Consider the following 15,874-nt stretch of genomic DNA (forward strand, 5'->3'; position numbering starts at 1 on the left):
AGATGATGATTCTATTGTTTCCTTAGAAATCAAAAAAGTTATAGAAAAAAGTTATAACTTTCAAATTAAAGTTGATGAATACAATCTCAAACAAAAGGAATAAGCTACATTGTTCTTAAAATAGTTTCGAGTGATGCATGCAATGAATCAGAAGGCAAAGAAATCAAGAAAAATTCATGTGAATGATGTATTTTATTCTTTTACATATGAATAATTATATTTATATATTTTATTCTAATAATTGACAACAAATCTCTTTTTGCAGATTAAAGTAGATGAGGATGAAATTCTGTTATTGATATGATTATGAAGAAAAAAATATGTAGTATGCAAATAGGTGGTCATGCTCTACTTAATGATGAGGATTTCAGAACAATTGATGCTGAAAATATTGATTCAAAAATATTTTTCTGTCAGCAAAAGAAAAATAATTATTTATTTTTTTATATTATTTAAATATTTTGAGTTTATTTTTATTTAGAATATTTGATATCATCTATGATATCTTTTATATTATATTAAAATTTTAATTTATAAAAATATTATTTAAAAAAATAAATACATATGTGCATCACATGAGGTTCTAAATAATTAAAAATATATAGAGCGGATTCTTTCATTCATTTCGATCTCCTCTGCTTCCACACATTTACATCCTGAGCGTGCTTTGCCACGTCCTAGCTAACGAGAAAAATATGTCTGACATTCTAACCATTAACATCTTCCAAAATTGCATTTCTACAACAAGTTTTAGCTGAGGAAGGTCCCTGAATCTTGGTCGATTTTGCTCAACGTGCATCCATATACGTGTAGAACGATAGGTCAGCCTTTAATCTAAAGCATTATTTGCTTAATACGGTCTAACTTGTCAATCAATTGATACTATTCAACCAGCTCAGCTCTCTTTACTCGGTGATATCATGTCAAATTTGTAACAATCCAAAGAATCGGTGGGGCAGTGTGGATGATCATCATGGGACTCAATGAAATAGACGGCAATAGATGAATGCAAACGTTTTCATTGTGTTGCGATGAATTTGACGCGGTTAGACCGTTGCAGCGAAGTTTTTTCCTCCCTAATGATCCCGTTCCGGGACAAGGCAAACCCATCCGTTTGGTTCGCATAACGGAAGGTCCAAGGCACCTTCTGAACTCAGGTCTCCAAGAAAACGGCGAGAACCACGCCATCCCAAACGTGACCCGCTCCGCGGTGTTACTCTAAGAGCCTGCTCCACTGCCCTCCCCTTAACCGCTCTCCTCTCTGTTCTATAAAACCGACGCTCATTTTCTTGCCTTCATCCAATCCTTGTCTCGCTCTCTTCCTCTCCGGTTTATAATCGAACGTCTGCTTCGAGGTCTAGGGTTTCTTCGCCGAAGGGGACAGGTCTCGATGGATTCCCAGGTCCTCGTCGCCCTTGCCCTCTCCCTCGTGGGCGGATTGAGCACTTCAATAGGTACGTAGGGTTTACAAGAGAATCGCAACGGGAAATTTCTTGGGTTTTAGGAAGAATTACAATATGCGCTGGTTCCTGATTGCAAGATCTCTGGATTGTAAATCGCTTCCTTTATTTTATTTTATTTTTTTTTTGCTATTAAAGATGTTGTGACATCGGATTGGACTTTCGCCCTTGGTGTTTTGATTATCTGGCATGCTGTTTCTCTTGTTTTTTGGGTAGGTTTGGGATTTATTTTGGCAGTGTAATTTGTTTCTTGATTTGGCGTTTCTGCAACCATGAACTGCTGCGGGTGGACTTTTGGGTGCTTCCTTGTTTAGCTCCTGTTGATATTTTTGTTGTTTGGGACTTCTTCGTGGTTCTTATCATGTTGATGAGTTAAGCAGTACGGAAAGATGAGAGGAAAAAGTGATTCCGGAGTTGTTCTTGTGGTGGTAATCCGTTCTTTTGTTGTGATTTTAGACTAGCGGCGTCAGGGCTTGCAGTAGAAACTCAGGTGGCTGGAAAGTCACTGACATGAACATTGCAGATGATTCTGTGGATAAGAATAACAACTAGAAGGCATAGAATTATTTTAATTTTTGTATACCCTATGTCTGTGTAAAACAGCGTATGCTTTTTTTCTGAGATTGCAAAAGATATGACATTTCATCCAATGGGTTTATACCTTCATGTCTCTTTCATGCCACACAATGCTTTCGGGAACATTCACACAGCTGGTTGGAGTACGGCTTATATGGTAACTTGTATGATAGGGGCACGTTGTTGTCTTGCCATAGTTTGTGGATAACTAAGAAGATATGTGAGGATCCGTATGAGCATGTATTTAGTCACACATTAGTTATTCTCTGGGAAGATCTTTAATACTTATATAGGATGAATTGTGGTGTTTATGAATGGATACATGGATTTGGACCCTTAGCCTGGTAAAATTGCGAGGGCTTAAACAAGAGGAGTATGTAAGGATCCATGTGAGTGTATATTTAGTCCCACATTAGTTATTCGTAGGAAAGACTTTGGATACTTATACACGACCCTTTCTGACAAGTCTTTTTGGGTGAAGTCTTGGGTTATTATAAGATATCCCGACTGGGGGTGGGATGGGTGGTGCATGCAAAACCCAAAATAGTTTATCGGATTCGTTGGATCTGGCACATTTTTGAATGTGAAATTAGAATGCATATTTCAACTCTATGAGATTTCAGAATTCACCATTGCTTATGAAAGGGATAACAGGTCCACATACAACAGTATTGGTTCTTGATCATTTTATTGTGTGATCCAGTGATCTAGCTGACTCTTGTTCCCTAACTTATGGTCCTGGGATCTTGGCTGAAATCTTGATGGAGTTACCTGTGCCCATGTCAGCTTTGAATTCATCTTCTTCTGTACTGAAAGGCAATTCATAAACATGATGTCTCACTAAGTCATGTGACATCGACATCATGCATTGGTGGCATATAATATTGCAAGTACAGGTCTTAACTGTCTTATTGCCGATCATTATTATACCAAACAAATGTAATCATGAACTAGTGAGTGGCCGCCTTCTTTTAGTATATAGCATGTTATACTTATAGCAAAGTAGTAAAGGTATGACATTTTACAAAGAAGTTTGTTGATAGTTTGAATCATTAATATCTGCCATTTGAAGTGGTCAAATGCAGAATGTCATTACTTGTAAAGTTTCCTTTAGAAAAAAGGACTCCAAAATATATGCCAGCAGTATAACTTCTAACCAAGCCTGGAATTTCTCAACCTAGACCTGCCAACCTTCCTGAACCAACTCAAATAAAAGGGATTCTGGTCACAATTTCTTTGACAAAAAATTGAATTGACCAAATCTTGAACCAGTTATGAGGGGGTTGGTTTGGGTTTGAGCATTTGAGGACGGTCAGGTTGTGTTTTGAGAAAAATATGGAATCAATTTTTCTCCAGTGCCTAATGATGCTTCTGGATTTCTGAACAGGTGCACTTTTTGTGATTCTAAATCATGCTCCCAATCTTAAGATGCTTGGACTTTTACAGGTAACCTTCTTTTTCTCTGTGATTTTGTCAGGCCACTTCTTGTTTCTTGTGCTTCTTCCCTGCTTCTTATCGCTGCAAGGAGCCATCAAATTAATTTATAAAATTGTCTTACCAGGGTTTTGCTGCTGGTCTTATGCTGAGCATATCTTTTTTAGACTTGGCACATAATGCTCTGAACTCTATTGGCTTCTTAAAAGGCAACCTTTGGGTGAGATTATCTTTCTTGCTACTAATAATACAGTTGCATGATACTGGGAAGTGATTGCTGCTCATGATTTGTTGCTCTTCCTGTTTGCTTTTGCAGTTCTTTGCAGGAGTTCTATTCTTTGCTTTCGTTGTCAGTTTTATCCCTGAACCAACAGTTGTTGCCAGAACAGATGAAAACAACAGACAGGTGTGGATGATGATGTTTTATAGTCATACGATATACTTCATTTGTATGCACATTGATCATTATCTTTGTATGTTTTAAAAGTCGTAATATTATTTTTTTCTAAAAAGCAGTCATATTTTATTTGTTTTGAGAGCAACAGAAAGATGACGATGGATCTGGTAAAGACCTTATGAGAAAACATCGTCGCCAAGTCTTATTTAGTGGGATAATCACTGCAATTGGTAAGCATGTTCTTTTACCATCTTTTTCTATTTGAGGTTTCTTTTTGCGAATTTAACAGATTGGATTTACTTTACTTTACTTTCTTTCCAATATAAACATTTTTTTTTTTTTGTCATTGGTTTTAATAACTGAATCAATCCATAACATCCTCTCCACTTCATTTTTATGAAAATTGTTCCTGACATTTATGAATGACCAGAATGCCCAGATCTGTTGAATTTTCTTATTGTGTTCAAACATTACTGCATTTACTCGCAAAGAAAGCGGACAATTTATTTGAGAGAAACCTGTCATTATCTTCTTTGGCTGCTCCATGTATTCATAAAGAGGTCCATAGGATTTTTTTTCCTTTTTTTGGACAGAAGTACCTCAGGAAAACTTTCAAGATATGGACTATTTCTGTCAATATTGTAATCAGTCTTGTAATGCTCAAATTACAATGCTAACTTAGTGGTATGCTGATATAACCATGCAGAAATTGTCATCATCAAAATTATTCTTCATTACTGAGGTTTCAAAATAATGCCATTATTCCCTAATATTAGACTCAAGCCCATCTGGAACCATTTGCTTGTGGCTTTTTTTGTAGAAAATACTTTGCTGTTAAAATGACCATCATTAGCCATTTTAATATAAACAACGAACAAGGATGGTAGGATGAAGGTGTTATTTGAATCTTTTACCTATATAAACTGACATGGAGATGCAATTGAAAAATGCTGTAATTGAACAGTGAAAAAAAATTGTGTAAGAGCTTTGTAAGGGCTTGATGGCTAAGTAATGTTTGTTATTTAAATACTCAAACTTTGAAAGATATTCGCTTATTTGCTGTATTCTACATATGGAAAATGTCTTTTGTTTAGTCTAATGGTGACCAGTTCTTATGACAAGTTACAGGCATTAGTTTGCACAATTTTCCTGAAGGAATGGCAGTCTTTCTTGGGTCAATAAAGGTACATGTCTCAATTTTTGCAGTTTTCATTATAACAAGGATAGCTAATATCATAGCTGGCTTGTAAAATGTTCCTGAGGCAGCAGTTTATGCTTGTTGTGGTTGAATCTTGAATGTATGATGAGTTTTCATCAAGTGTCTGCTGAAACATTAATTGTCTCTTTTAAATTTTGTTGATGATTTAATTCTTGCTGGTGGTTAATTTGCTAGTCACTTATACATGCAAATGTCCATTTTCTATGGCTGTATGTGATGTTCCTCTGTCCAACAGTTGTAAATACCAGATTTTTTTTATATTTGCAACATTTCTCTGCTAATCTGTATTAACTTCTTTCACCATGTTTATGCTTAGTACAATAGATCATATCTGGGAATCATTGTCAAATTAAAGGGAGTATTTTGAGGCTTTCCAAATAATGTTTCTTTAAGCAAATTTAATTTCTCCAGCTATATGTTTATTAACATTTGTATACTGAAAGATTATTTTTCCATAAGACAACTCTGCAAACCTTTTTCATGTCTGCACATAGCTGTAAGGTGCTGCTTGCATTTTGCTATCAAAGGTCCTTAATCAGCTAATTGATGTTTTATTTTCGGAAAGTTGCTATTTAACTTCTGTTCACTCTAAGATCAGTGAACCTTTCTGTTTAAACCTGACCATATTTTAACAACAACATCACTTTTAAAGTAAACTTTTAATCTGTTTGACATTCATTCCTAGGTAGGGGAAATTTTTTATCTGTGCACGAACATGGCCACCTTTGGTTGTCACAAAATGAACCATCTTCTTGTTCCCTTTTTATCAAGCAAAAAGAGAAAAGAAAAGCCTGTACCCATTGGATTACCTTAATCCTCCTCCACCCTAGATTGCATTGTTCCTATACCTACTCTTTAGCCTTTTAGAATTGTTAATGCTATCTAAACTCATACCTAGACGAAGAAGATTAACACTATATCATTTATTCTGGAGCTTTATTATTGCCATATATTTGATATCTGTATAAGTTCCTTAACCTTCTCAAATCTATTGGTTTTCAATTGAAAGGATCCAATATATAGATGAATTCAATTTCAAGAAACATCTCACAAGATTGTTACTGTCTCTAACTGCCATTATTGCTATAGTATGGTTCTTGTGTTAGTGGTTTGCAATGATAGGTCTTTCATTTAAATTTTCTTCAAGAAATAGAGGTCAGAGCTGCCTACTATCTTCTGTTTGGTTTTACATCATCTCATTCTAGGGGTTTGCTGATATAGAAGCATGATAAATGACTATAACTGTGTCAAATAAAAGAACTTTTGCCAGATTTACTTGATGTTGCTCATTATTCATGGCTTCAATATCTTTAGGGTCTGCGAGTTGGCCTTAACCTAGCTCTGGCTATTGCTCTACATAATATTCCAGAGGTAACTATGACAACTTATACATTTTCACTTTGAATACACAAGTTACTTTGATGTTATGTGACAAAATTTTCTATTCATCTATGTAAGTTTGTTTTATTCTGTCTATGCATCAACATGTACATTTTTTACCTATTTTATTATTCTAAGATGAATTTATCGATAACTTGATCTTCTGATACATGTTAGTGTATCTGCCATTCTGCCTTTTTATTGCCTGCTTGAATAATGTGCAACACAAATCAAACCTAGGAAGACAATGTTGACTCTCAAAAATTGTGTATAAAGCTTCTAGAGGAGGGCCTTTCTATCAGGTTCTGTTCTACCAAATCGTCCATTAATTTTGAATTTTGTCTTTAGAGACCTGGAAGTAATTGATGAGAGCATTATGCTAGTTCCAGGGCAAGATTCTTTTAGTTTTGGCCATGCTAACAACATTCTAGAGTAAAGCATCAATTCACCTGCTTCGCTAGTAGGCACCAAGTAAGCCAGAATAACTTTGATGTTTTGTCTTGTTCTATACTTGTATGCCTAAATAAAATTAACAAATGGTTCCACTACCCCACCCATATCTAACTGTTCAAGGGAAAAATCTGTTTTAATTACAAAGAACAATTGCAGTGTCTTGAAATGTATCTTAAACCAGGTTCACATGTACATATTCTTATCTCTCCCAAATTGACATGGCTTGACTTCTTATAGGACTATTGGCATTTTGAAAGACCTAATTAGAATTCCAGATGCATATGTGCAATTTAATGCTAGGTTGGATGTAAAATTTTCCAGATGATTTATTATGAAAGACATATACCCTAGATCCAGGAGAGGATCTTGGTCTTATGATTTAATTTTAGCAGGAAGGTGGGTATTGCTAAAAAAGCTGTTAATTGACATCTTGTTGGAAACTCATGGCTGCCAGTTTCTTCTTTTCTGAACTGATTACTCTTTTCTTATATGACAGCCGTAGAACTAATTGCTGATAAGATTTCTTGCCCACTTGAAAAATAAAATGGTTTCAACTCTTTGTGATATTTGCCATCATCAATTGTGTTGTAGAGTTTCTTTTAATTTTTTTGAATGAATGAAGTGCCATGATGAAATGAATATTGTCTAGGAAATCGAGTTATGTTTCTTTTGGATCTGTATCACTTTTTCTAGAAAAACAAAGATGGACTGCTCTAGCAATCTTAATTTTAGGACGGAGTTGATTCTGGCATCTTAAAGTTAACCATTAGTCTTGAGAACATAATACAGAAGAATGGAAAAAGTATGTTCGTAATCTTTCATGTTTTGTTTGCAGGGTGTTGCTGTAGCTCTTCCTATCTATTTTGCTACTGAAAGGTATTCTTCTAAGTGTTGTTTGATTTCAAACAACATTAGCATATTAAAAAGCTAGGGGACATAATGAATATCAAGGTTTTAAATCCCATGAGATAGAGATGTCCCAGTATCTCCATAGAATGGGATGTCCTGCTGTCCCGTCCCGTCTCATCCCAATAGCCATCCTTGTCATGCATTCCGATAGATATCCTCCATCTCTCTCCCTTCTTTTTTTCTTTTCTTTGTTTTTTCTTTTCTTCTTTTCTTTTTCTTTTACTTTACTTTCTTTCTTTTTTTTCTTTCTTTTTGTCATCCCTTCCTTTCTTTCTTTTTTCCTTTTTTTCTTCTCTCTTTCCTTCTTCCTTCTTTTCTTCCTTTCTTTTTGTTCTCCCTTTCCTTCTTTCTTTCGTTTTTCTTTTTTTTCTTTCCGTTCACTTTTTCATTTTTCATCTTTCTTTCTTTCTTTCCTCTTTTTTCTTTTTTTGTATAGATGGGTTTCGGAGTTTTGACCCTATCGCGGTCCCGTTTTCTCATAGGAATGGGATGGGATGGCCAGGATGCCCCCCACCCGTCGGGATGCCCCCGTCCCACCGGGACGTAAAACCTTGATGAATATTCATTCATAGTTTATGACTTTTTTGTTGTCTAATTCTTCTCATTAGGATATGCCATATATGTACTGTTGTTTTCATATGCTGCATGTTAACTGAATATAATAATAAACAACATAAGTGCATTAGTACAAGTGCTTTATTCTGAAGGAGGGATCTGGTAGACCTTTCTAAGTTGGTATTCCATCTGCATGACCCAGCAAATGGCAAGCATTCAAACTAGCAACACTTTCTGGTTTTGCCGAGCCGCTAGGTGTGATTATTGTAGGTATGCAGATATTTATTACTTTTCTGTTACATGCTTTCATAACTTGCATGGTTTCGATTGTAAGATATGGATGGACTGGACCATCCTGCTTTTTCATTTGTTTTTCTCATTTGTGAGAGGGGGGTGGGATATGGCTTGGCATGGTCTCGAGTCATTCTTACTCTCCCTTTTTTTATACATTAAGAAGTTGTTTGCCCATGCGCACTGGGTAGTTCTTTTTTCACTTCTTGTGGTGTTATGACATGTTAATTAACAAATGGCTATAGAACTTTTTGGGTGTTTGACCTGATCAGAGATGTGTTAGGATGCATTTTTTTATCCAACATTTCTTCTATGTGCATAACGTCATCTTACTCTTTGTAATTGAACTTAATATATTTCTGGTTTGTGATTACTCTTTTCTATCTGTTCATTTTTTTAATAAATTACATCACAACTCTTTTGCTATCTGTTCTTTTTTTTTTTTAAATAAATTACGTCACACAAATTAACAATTATCGAATTATTATATGGATTTTAATGTTAGGAGGTAAGAGTCAATCTCCATATGTTGAGTGTCATAGAGCTAAGAATGCTGAGATGAATGTTTGATGCATAGGAACGATAGTAATTTATATTTGGGCACAAAATATTTTTCAAGATCCTTTTTGTTAGAGGATAAGTTGAAGGACTCACTGAGTATTTCATGCCATTTTCAAAGATGATCTCCTGGGCTTTGGTAAGATCAAGGGACCTAGATTTCAAAACACCATATAACTGAGGCAGGAGCAAGAAAACCTAACTAAAAATGTGAAAAGTGATTTAGAATGATCTACATTGATACAGGACCTGCTTATGAAGTACTAATAAACTCATGAAAGGCTAATTTCTAATAGTTGAATAAATCTTGGTTGTATGATCATGGATGCTTGATGATACTCATTTTCCACTGTCCTGGCAAATGCTAATATATAGATATGGTTCATCAGAACTACACAATCTTTTGCAAAGTTAAATTTGGGTAAAGATGATTTTGATCTGTTGTCCAATGTGTTATCCTTCTGTTGATACTTACCTTTTTGAATTTTCAGGTCTTGATACACATCTTTTGAGCTTTTTTTCATGAGGACTGTTTTACCAATATTTTTCTTCTCCCTATCTTGACATGACCTTTGTTGGTCAGAGTAGCTTGCTACTTAATCAATACCATGTGAATGCAAATAGAAGTCTGAAAAGAAATAGTCATGACTTCAATAATTTCAATATATTCAGTTGGTGAAATTTTATTTTTACACATTATCAGGGATCTTTTTTGTCTTCACAATAACTGACAGATTTGTTTCTGTGCAGCTTACCTCTTTCCCAGCAGTTTAGATCCTGAGATACTTGAAGGCTTACTTGGAGCAGGTTCTCCTATTGACATTAAGTTACTAATAAATAGGAATTTAGTCTAGTTGATCTGATTCTTACAGCTTGTTCCATTCTTTTTTTTTTTTTCCTTTTTTGTTTTAATGCAGTTGGTGGAGTTATGGCTTTTCTGACATTGCATGAAATGTTACCTCTAGCATTTGACTATGCGGGTCAGAAACAAGCGGTCAAAGCTGTCTTCCTTGGCATGGCTTTCATGTCTGCAAGGTTGGTTGTATAAGTAGCAAGTAATTTAAATGCTTTAAGTGTCCAAAGGAAAAGGAAAATACGTCTTTCAGTATTCCCTCTTTAGTCTAGACAAGTATGCTGCCAGGCCTATGGTTTTATGGTACCTCATTATCCAATTATTCATATTAAGGCTACCTCTAGTACTAGTACAAGCTTCTTTAAATCCCTTATCCGAGCTTCAATTACGCTAGCTTAGTCTTCTGATTGTCTTTCTATATACCCTTCAACATTAAGTTCAGGCACCTCAGAGTTACTATATGAAATTAATTCTTCTTCTTCTTCTTCTTCTTTTCTTCTTCTTCTTCTTCTTCTTTTGTTATGTGTCATAGTTGTTGAAATTTGTGCATGACCTGGAATTTATCACTTGATAAGATTTCAGGTTTCCTGAGAATAGTTGCATAGCGAACATCAGATGCTCTTTTACAGATATGTGCTTCAATGATTTTTAATTCTTAGCATCAGGAACACTAATGCAATTTCACTCCTGAAAATGAGCGTCCTAATTTGCCTAACTACACTTGGAAGTTGAGATGGTATACTCTTGTTTGGGTTTCTGTATCAGGCAGATACGTGATATCTAGGGATGGTATTGGTAGCCGGATTAGAATATCAGGGGTGTTTCAACTCTGGCTAATAGTGATTCTGAAAGCAGAACTATTCAAGTGTGAGTTTTGGCATAACAAATTATTTGATCATCACTGAAAAGCATTTTTGAGACTAAATGATATGGCTATGTGGCCTGGCCCGCCCTTGCGAGTCAAATGCCAGAAAATTAGGAATCACCATCCTTGCCGATGGCAGACTCGTATACATTATATTTCCTTTTTGGTAAAATGGATATTAATTCTGTGACCTTGAGGTCTTGAAGAATGTTGCCTACTGTGTCACAACCATGATTCAATAGATTTAAAAAAGATACCTCATATTTTAAATGAACATTGGACATAAAACTGTTTTTCATGGAATATGATCCTCTTTAGCTCAGTACTAACATTTTCAAGTATATATTTGTCAACTATTTTTCTGCTTCATCTATTTTAAGTGAATACTGTTTATTTTCAAGTACCTCTGAAATTATCTATTGTATTGGCAGCTTATATTTCTTAGAGATCAGCTTGCCAAAGGAGATGAGCTTGTAGCTCTGGATGGTTCATGACTTCCAATCATAATCAAACATGTCATGCAAATTCCAAAATCCAGACAGGTCCTTCCTATGTTGCTGCCACATTTAATATCATGTACCACTGTCTTTTTTATCACAAAATGTGGTTGCCATCAGTAAAATGAAAAGTCCACCTCTTCTTCAGAAGGAAAATTTGTACATTGTACACTGATTCTATTGTCATACTTATTCGCAAAACATGGTCCACATTTTCTTACTTTTGCTGGCCTACATCTGATGAATTGCCATGGTAAAAGAAGCAGCCAGTCTCAAGTTGAACTGTGTAGGAGGCTGCTGATTTACCCAGACGCATCAGAACGGATGAAGAGTTGTGTCAAGTTCCAAAGCCATTGAGTTCTCTAATAGACTCATCAGTCAAAAACAGATCATGAAAGAGCACATCATCTGTTGAGAGAGATTTTAAAACTTTTCATTCTTCGTCTCTCCATGCACCGTGACATTCTGTACATTTGTTCACAAAACGTTGGCTCGTTTGATGTCAAGGCAACCTGTCCTTGGGGTTGTGGCTCTTGTATATTGCACCTGTGCTTGATGCATTCTAAATGTTGGTTGTCAATAATAAAAATCACGTATAATTGTTTGATAAATGTATGTTTAGCTGATTGTATGATAATCATTTAAACTTTCACTGGGTGAAGCTTTCTGATGTCTTGGAAAGAGATTGCAAATGGTAATGCTAAGCTGGTGCAAATTTCTTGTGAGAACATGTTGTGTCCAGATTAAGTTGCCTAATTATTTGTCACTTGGGTGATATTGTGTGTCCATGAACTTCTCCCTGCTTGGAAGTTGGCACATTGTTTTCCTTTCCCTAGAACCACCCCGACACCCCCCCAACCCCGTGGCCCCCAAACCTTTGTTTTCCTAAAGCAAATTTTCAGTGCCAGAAACCGAGCTTTTGATGCATGTTTAAAGGAAATTTATGCCTCATTTGCTGATAGGGAGAAGGTAATTTTTCAACGTCACTCCAGAAAAAATCTAATATCACTATCTTTTTGGACTTCTATGCATATAAATTCTGTCTAGACTGTCAAATGTATCACTGGTACTGACCTTTAATCTCATCTCATCTTCGTGCTGCACTTTCAGTGTGAGAATGGAGAGAGGACATAAGTTCCAGTGCCAAAGGTGAATATATCAATTCTTACCAAAAAGAAAAGGTGAATATATCAATCTCGCACATTGAAGAGCATTGGTATTTGTCCAGAAATTCTCAACATTCAAAATGATTTATTGAAAGTAAAATGGTTTAACTTGAATCTAAACGTTCAGTGCTAGCTGATGATGTAGTACAAAATAATGACAATAGACATTAATAATAAACCTTGTGCATTTTGCGGAGGTTGGGTTTGGCCATCTGGTTGGATCAGGAGATGGATTTGTCGGTTAACATTAGATTTGCCAGGCCGCCTATAGAACTAAAGGTCTTTCAAAATCTTCTAATCATTTCTGTGGCTATGGTTTTAATCAACGAGCCTTGTCCAGCTACTCCCAGATCCACATCTTTTAATCTTTACTTTATGCTCCAAGTTTCCTCCATGTCTGCTTCTAATTTCTCTGATGACCATGTTATTATTTATTGAAGTATCATATGCTTAATATTTTAATATGTTAAACTCATCTTTTATGCTCGCACATAGATTTAATTTTCCTTTCTCTGACTTCACAATATTTGCTGTATTATACTTAGATCTTCTCAATCAGTACTACACGGCATGAATCAATTACAAGAGAAACTGCTTCTCATTTCACTTCATCTACAAAGTGTTGTCTCTATCAACACCCGTTTCTTATAGTATGTCCAAGATGACAACATTTTTTAATATTCAATTTTTATTGATGCTCTATTTCCACATATATTTTCATGGTAAAAATACCACATGAAATCAAATCTTAAATTTGAAGTTGGATGATGAGATGGGAGAAGGAATCACATAGCAGGGTGTAGCGAGGTGCAGGGAGTTAATCGACCAATCTTTTGATTAATTCTTAAATTTGAACAGAAGTCAGGATTAACCGTGAACAGCTACTAGATTCACACACCCCTTGAACTCTGTGTGGAAAAGGAAAATGATATCTACAGGCAGTTTATCTTGTTCTGTTCTAGCTTCACAACTGTCTGATTCATCACAAAATTCATGTTTTCCTTCTCTTTTCAGACGAAACATTTATGAATATTGGAATATTACCCTTAATTTTCTTTTAAAAACTAGAACTAGAATACTGAGAAATGAAAAAATGTGGCCTACTCTTGTTTATTGATTGCTGTTGGTGGTGCATCCTTGAAAGCCGAGAATGGGAGGACTCAGTTTGTGAACAAATGCTTTAGGTGAGGTTTCATTGGTGAAGCACGTGCTAGGTACTCTGATGGCAGATGCCACATGCTATGAGCTGAGCTTACTCCAGCCTTACATTAATGAAATCTAAAAGAATTCTATGCAGCCCATGACTTCTTGTAGAAACTGCTGTCTGCTTTGATTGCTTTGCTGATTTCGAGATCTCGATTTATGACTGTGCATTCACATACAATTCAATGAGAGTGAATGCAGCTGGGAAACATGTCATACATGACATATGATTCCACTTATTAGAGATAAATCATACCAAAAGTATTGCTGGTCCTCTGTTTATCACATTCAGGAAAAGAATCCATTTATTGACGTATGCTTGGACCGGAGGTAGTATGGGAGCTTAGGGCATACAGGTAACGTGGCTTTCTTTCTTTGATATAAGGTTATCTCCAGACCTTCTATACCGTGCCACTGGATCTTTCTCTTTTGTAGGAAACTGACCTTTGATGTAGTGGGGATAAAAAGATGACCACACACGAAAGTAAAGAGGAGAGCAAAAGTCTTTCATCAACTAAAGTAGAAAGCAGCACTAAATTTCGCCAAACTTTATCGGGAAGAGGAGTCCCTTTGTTGCATTGATAACAAGCTAGACCATAGACTTTAGACCCTTCAAAGCCATTCTTAACCAATAAAACTACGCTAAAAAAGAAAGCTACTACAGTTAGTTATGGGTACACTTGAAAGAGCCTGCCTAATTGATGGTATTCTTATGGGCAAAGATAAAAGTGCTGCCTTTTTAAGTGCGGGGTACTGAAAGTATTGCAAGGATCTTTCTCACTAATATGCAGTTGCCTTTTTCTCTGGCTGCTACCAAAAGGGCCATGTGAAACATATTTGGAATGTTGTATTTTTTTTTTTTTTTTTTTTTTTATTTTTAATTTTCCCCCGAAGAACGTTTGGCATGTAGTCTTGTGAACATATTATGTTGACATGATGATAATCCACTAAGGCTGGCCCAATAAATTAGTAGCCTCCATTATTTGAAACTAGTGTGTTGGGACTCTCATCAAGTTGCTCTAGGATTTTCAAATTATTTCAGTAGTGATACTTTTGGAAAAGATCATTAGTCAATTCACATAAAGTGGAGGCTTGTGGGGCTACTTGGATTTAGCTTAGCTCCCAACCTTATTATTGAAAAATTGTATCCTACGCTACATGCACCGTGTGACTATACGCTATGCTAATCACCTGAGACAAGTTGATTGGAGTCGTGCATAGCCACATCAGTGTATAAAATAATTTGCCATTGTTACCTGCATAGCCAAGCATTCAAATCTGAATCATCCCCAACTGCCGTTTCAAAATAAATAACTATTAAGAGAATAAATGGCTAAACTAAATGATATCACGTTTTGTAATTCATCTTTTGTCAAAGTTTGATGTGTTGGTGCTGGTATTTTTCTGGCATTAATGGAGCACCATCGTCATGCCTTGGGCTATTCAACAAAAAAGTTTTATTATGGAGCATAGTTTAAATCATGAAAGTTGAGGGGTTTGCAACTGCCGACGCAACCTCAGCCCTCCAATAAATTTCCAAGGGTGCTTGTGCATATAGCGTCCCTTAAAACTGCGCGGCTACCCATGCTTGCATGTGAGCTAAGGGCATAATTTTAAAGGTTTCGTTGAACAGGATAAATAATTTAATTTCAGATCAAAAATGATTTGAATCGAATCGAATAATCGAATCGAATATAGTTTAATTTTTTATTTTTATTTTTAAAAATTTTAGTTTTCCATTCGACTTGATTAAAAATCAAAAAATTCAAAAATCGAATCGAAAATGAAATCATAATTTAAATTTATATTATTTAATATTTTAAAAATTGTTGGTTATATGGATGGATGATTGGATATTAGATTTGGTCTATTGTTATAATTTGCTGTGATGCTTAATTACTTATTTATATTGTAGATAATGTGATTTTTGATATGTTACATTTTGATTATTATCGATTTATCATTTATCAATTATCAATGTATCATTATTTATCAATTATTAATTTTTAATATAAAAAATTATTAAATAATAAATTCAATATATTCTGAATTTAATTA

General features: G+C 35.3%; 1 protein-coding gene across 2 annotated transcripts; it reads left to right on the forward strand.

Annotated features, from left to right (window-relative positions):
- Positions 1 to 1,229: 1,229 nt before the first annotated feature.
- LOC105039480 (zinc transporter ZTP29) lies at positions 1,230 to 12,058 on the forward strand. Of its 2 annotated transcripts, none has more exons than XM_010915643.3 (12): positions 1,230 to 1,454; positions 3,424 to 3,482; positions 3,598 to 3,690; positions 3,787 to 3,876; positions 4,016 to 4,097; positions 4,996 to 5,051; positions 6,401 to 6,457; positions 7,755 to 7,795; positions 8,586 to 8,653; positions 9,983 to 10,039; positions 10,150 to 10,267; positions 11,382 to 12,058. In XM_010915643.3, the coding sequence occupies exons 1-12, from the start codon at positions 1,391 to 1,393 to the stop codon at positions 11,425 to 11,427; spliced, it is 831 nt and encodes a 276-aa protein (XP_010913945.1). In that variant the 5' UTR covers positions 1,230 to 1,390; the 3' UTR covers positions 11,428 to 12,058. The 2 variants fall into 2 exon arrangements, with proteins under 2 accessions (XP_010913945.1, XP_010913944.1); XM_010915642.4 differs by having other exon boundaries at positions 4,990 to 5,051; positions 11,382 to 11,648.
- Positions 12,059 to 15,874: the final 3,816 nt, after the last annotated feature.

The sequence above is a fragment of the Elaeis guineensis genome, chromosome 1 (assembly GCF_000442705.2).
Source record: "Elaeis guineensis isolate ETL-2024a chromosome 1, EG11, whole genome shotgun sequence".
Classification (NCBI taxonomy): domain Eukaryota; kingdom Viridiplantae; phylum Streptophyta; class Magnoliopsida; order Arecales; family Arecaceae; genus Elaeis; species Elaeis guineensis.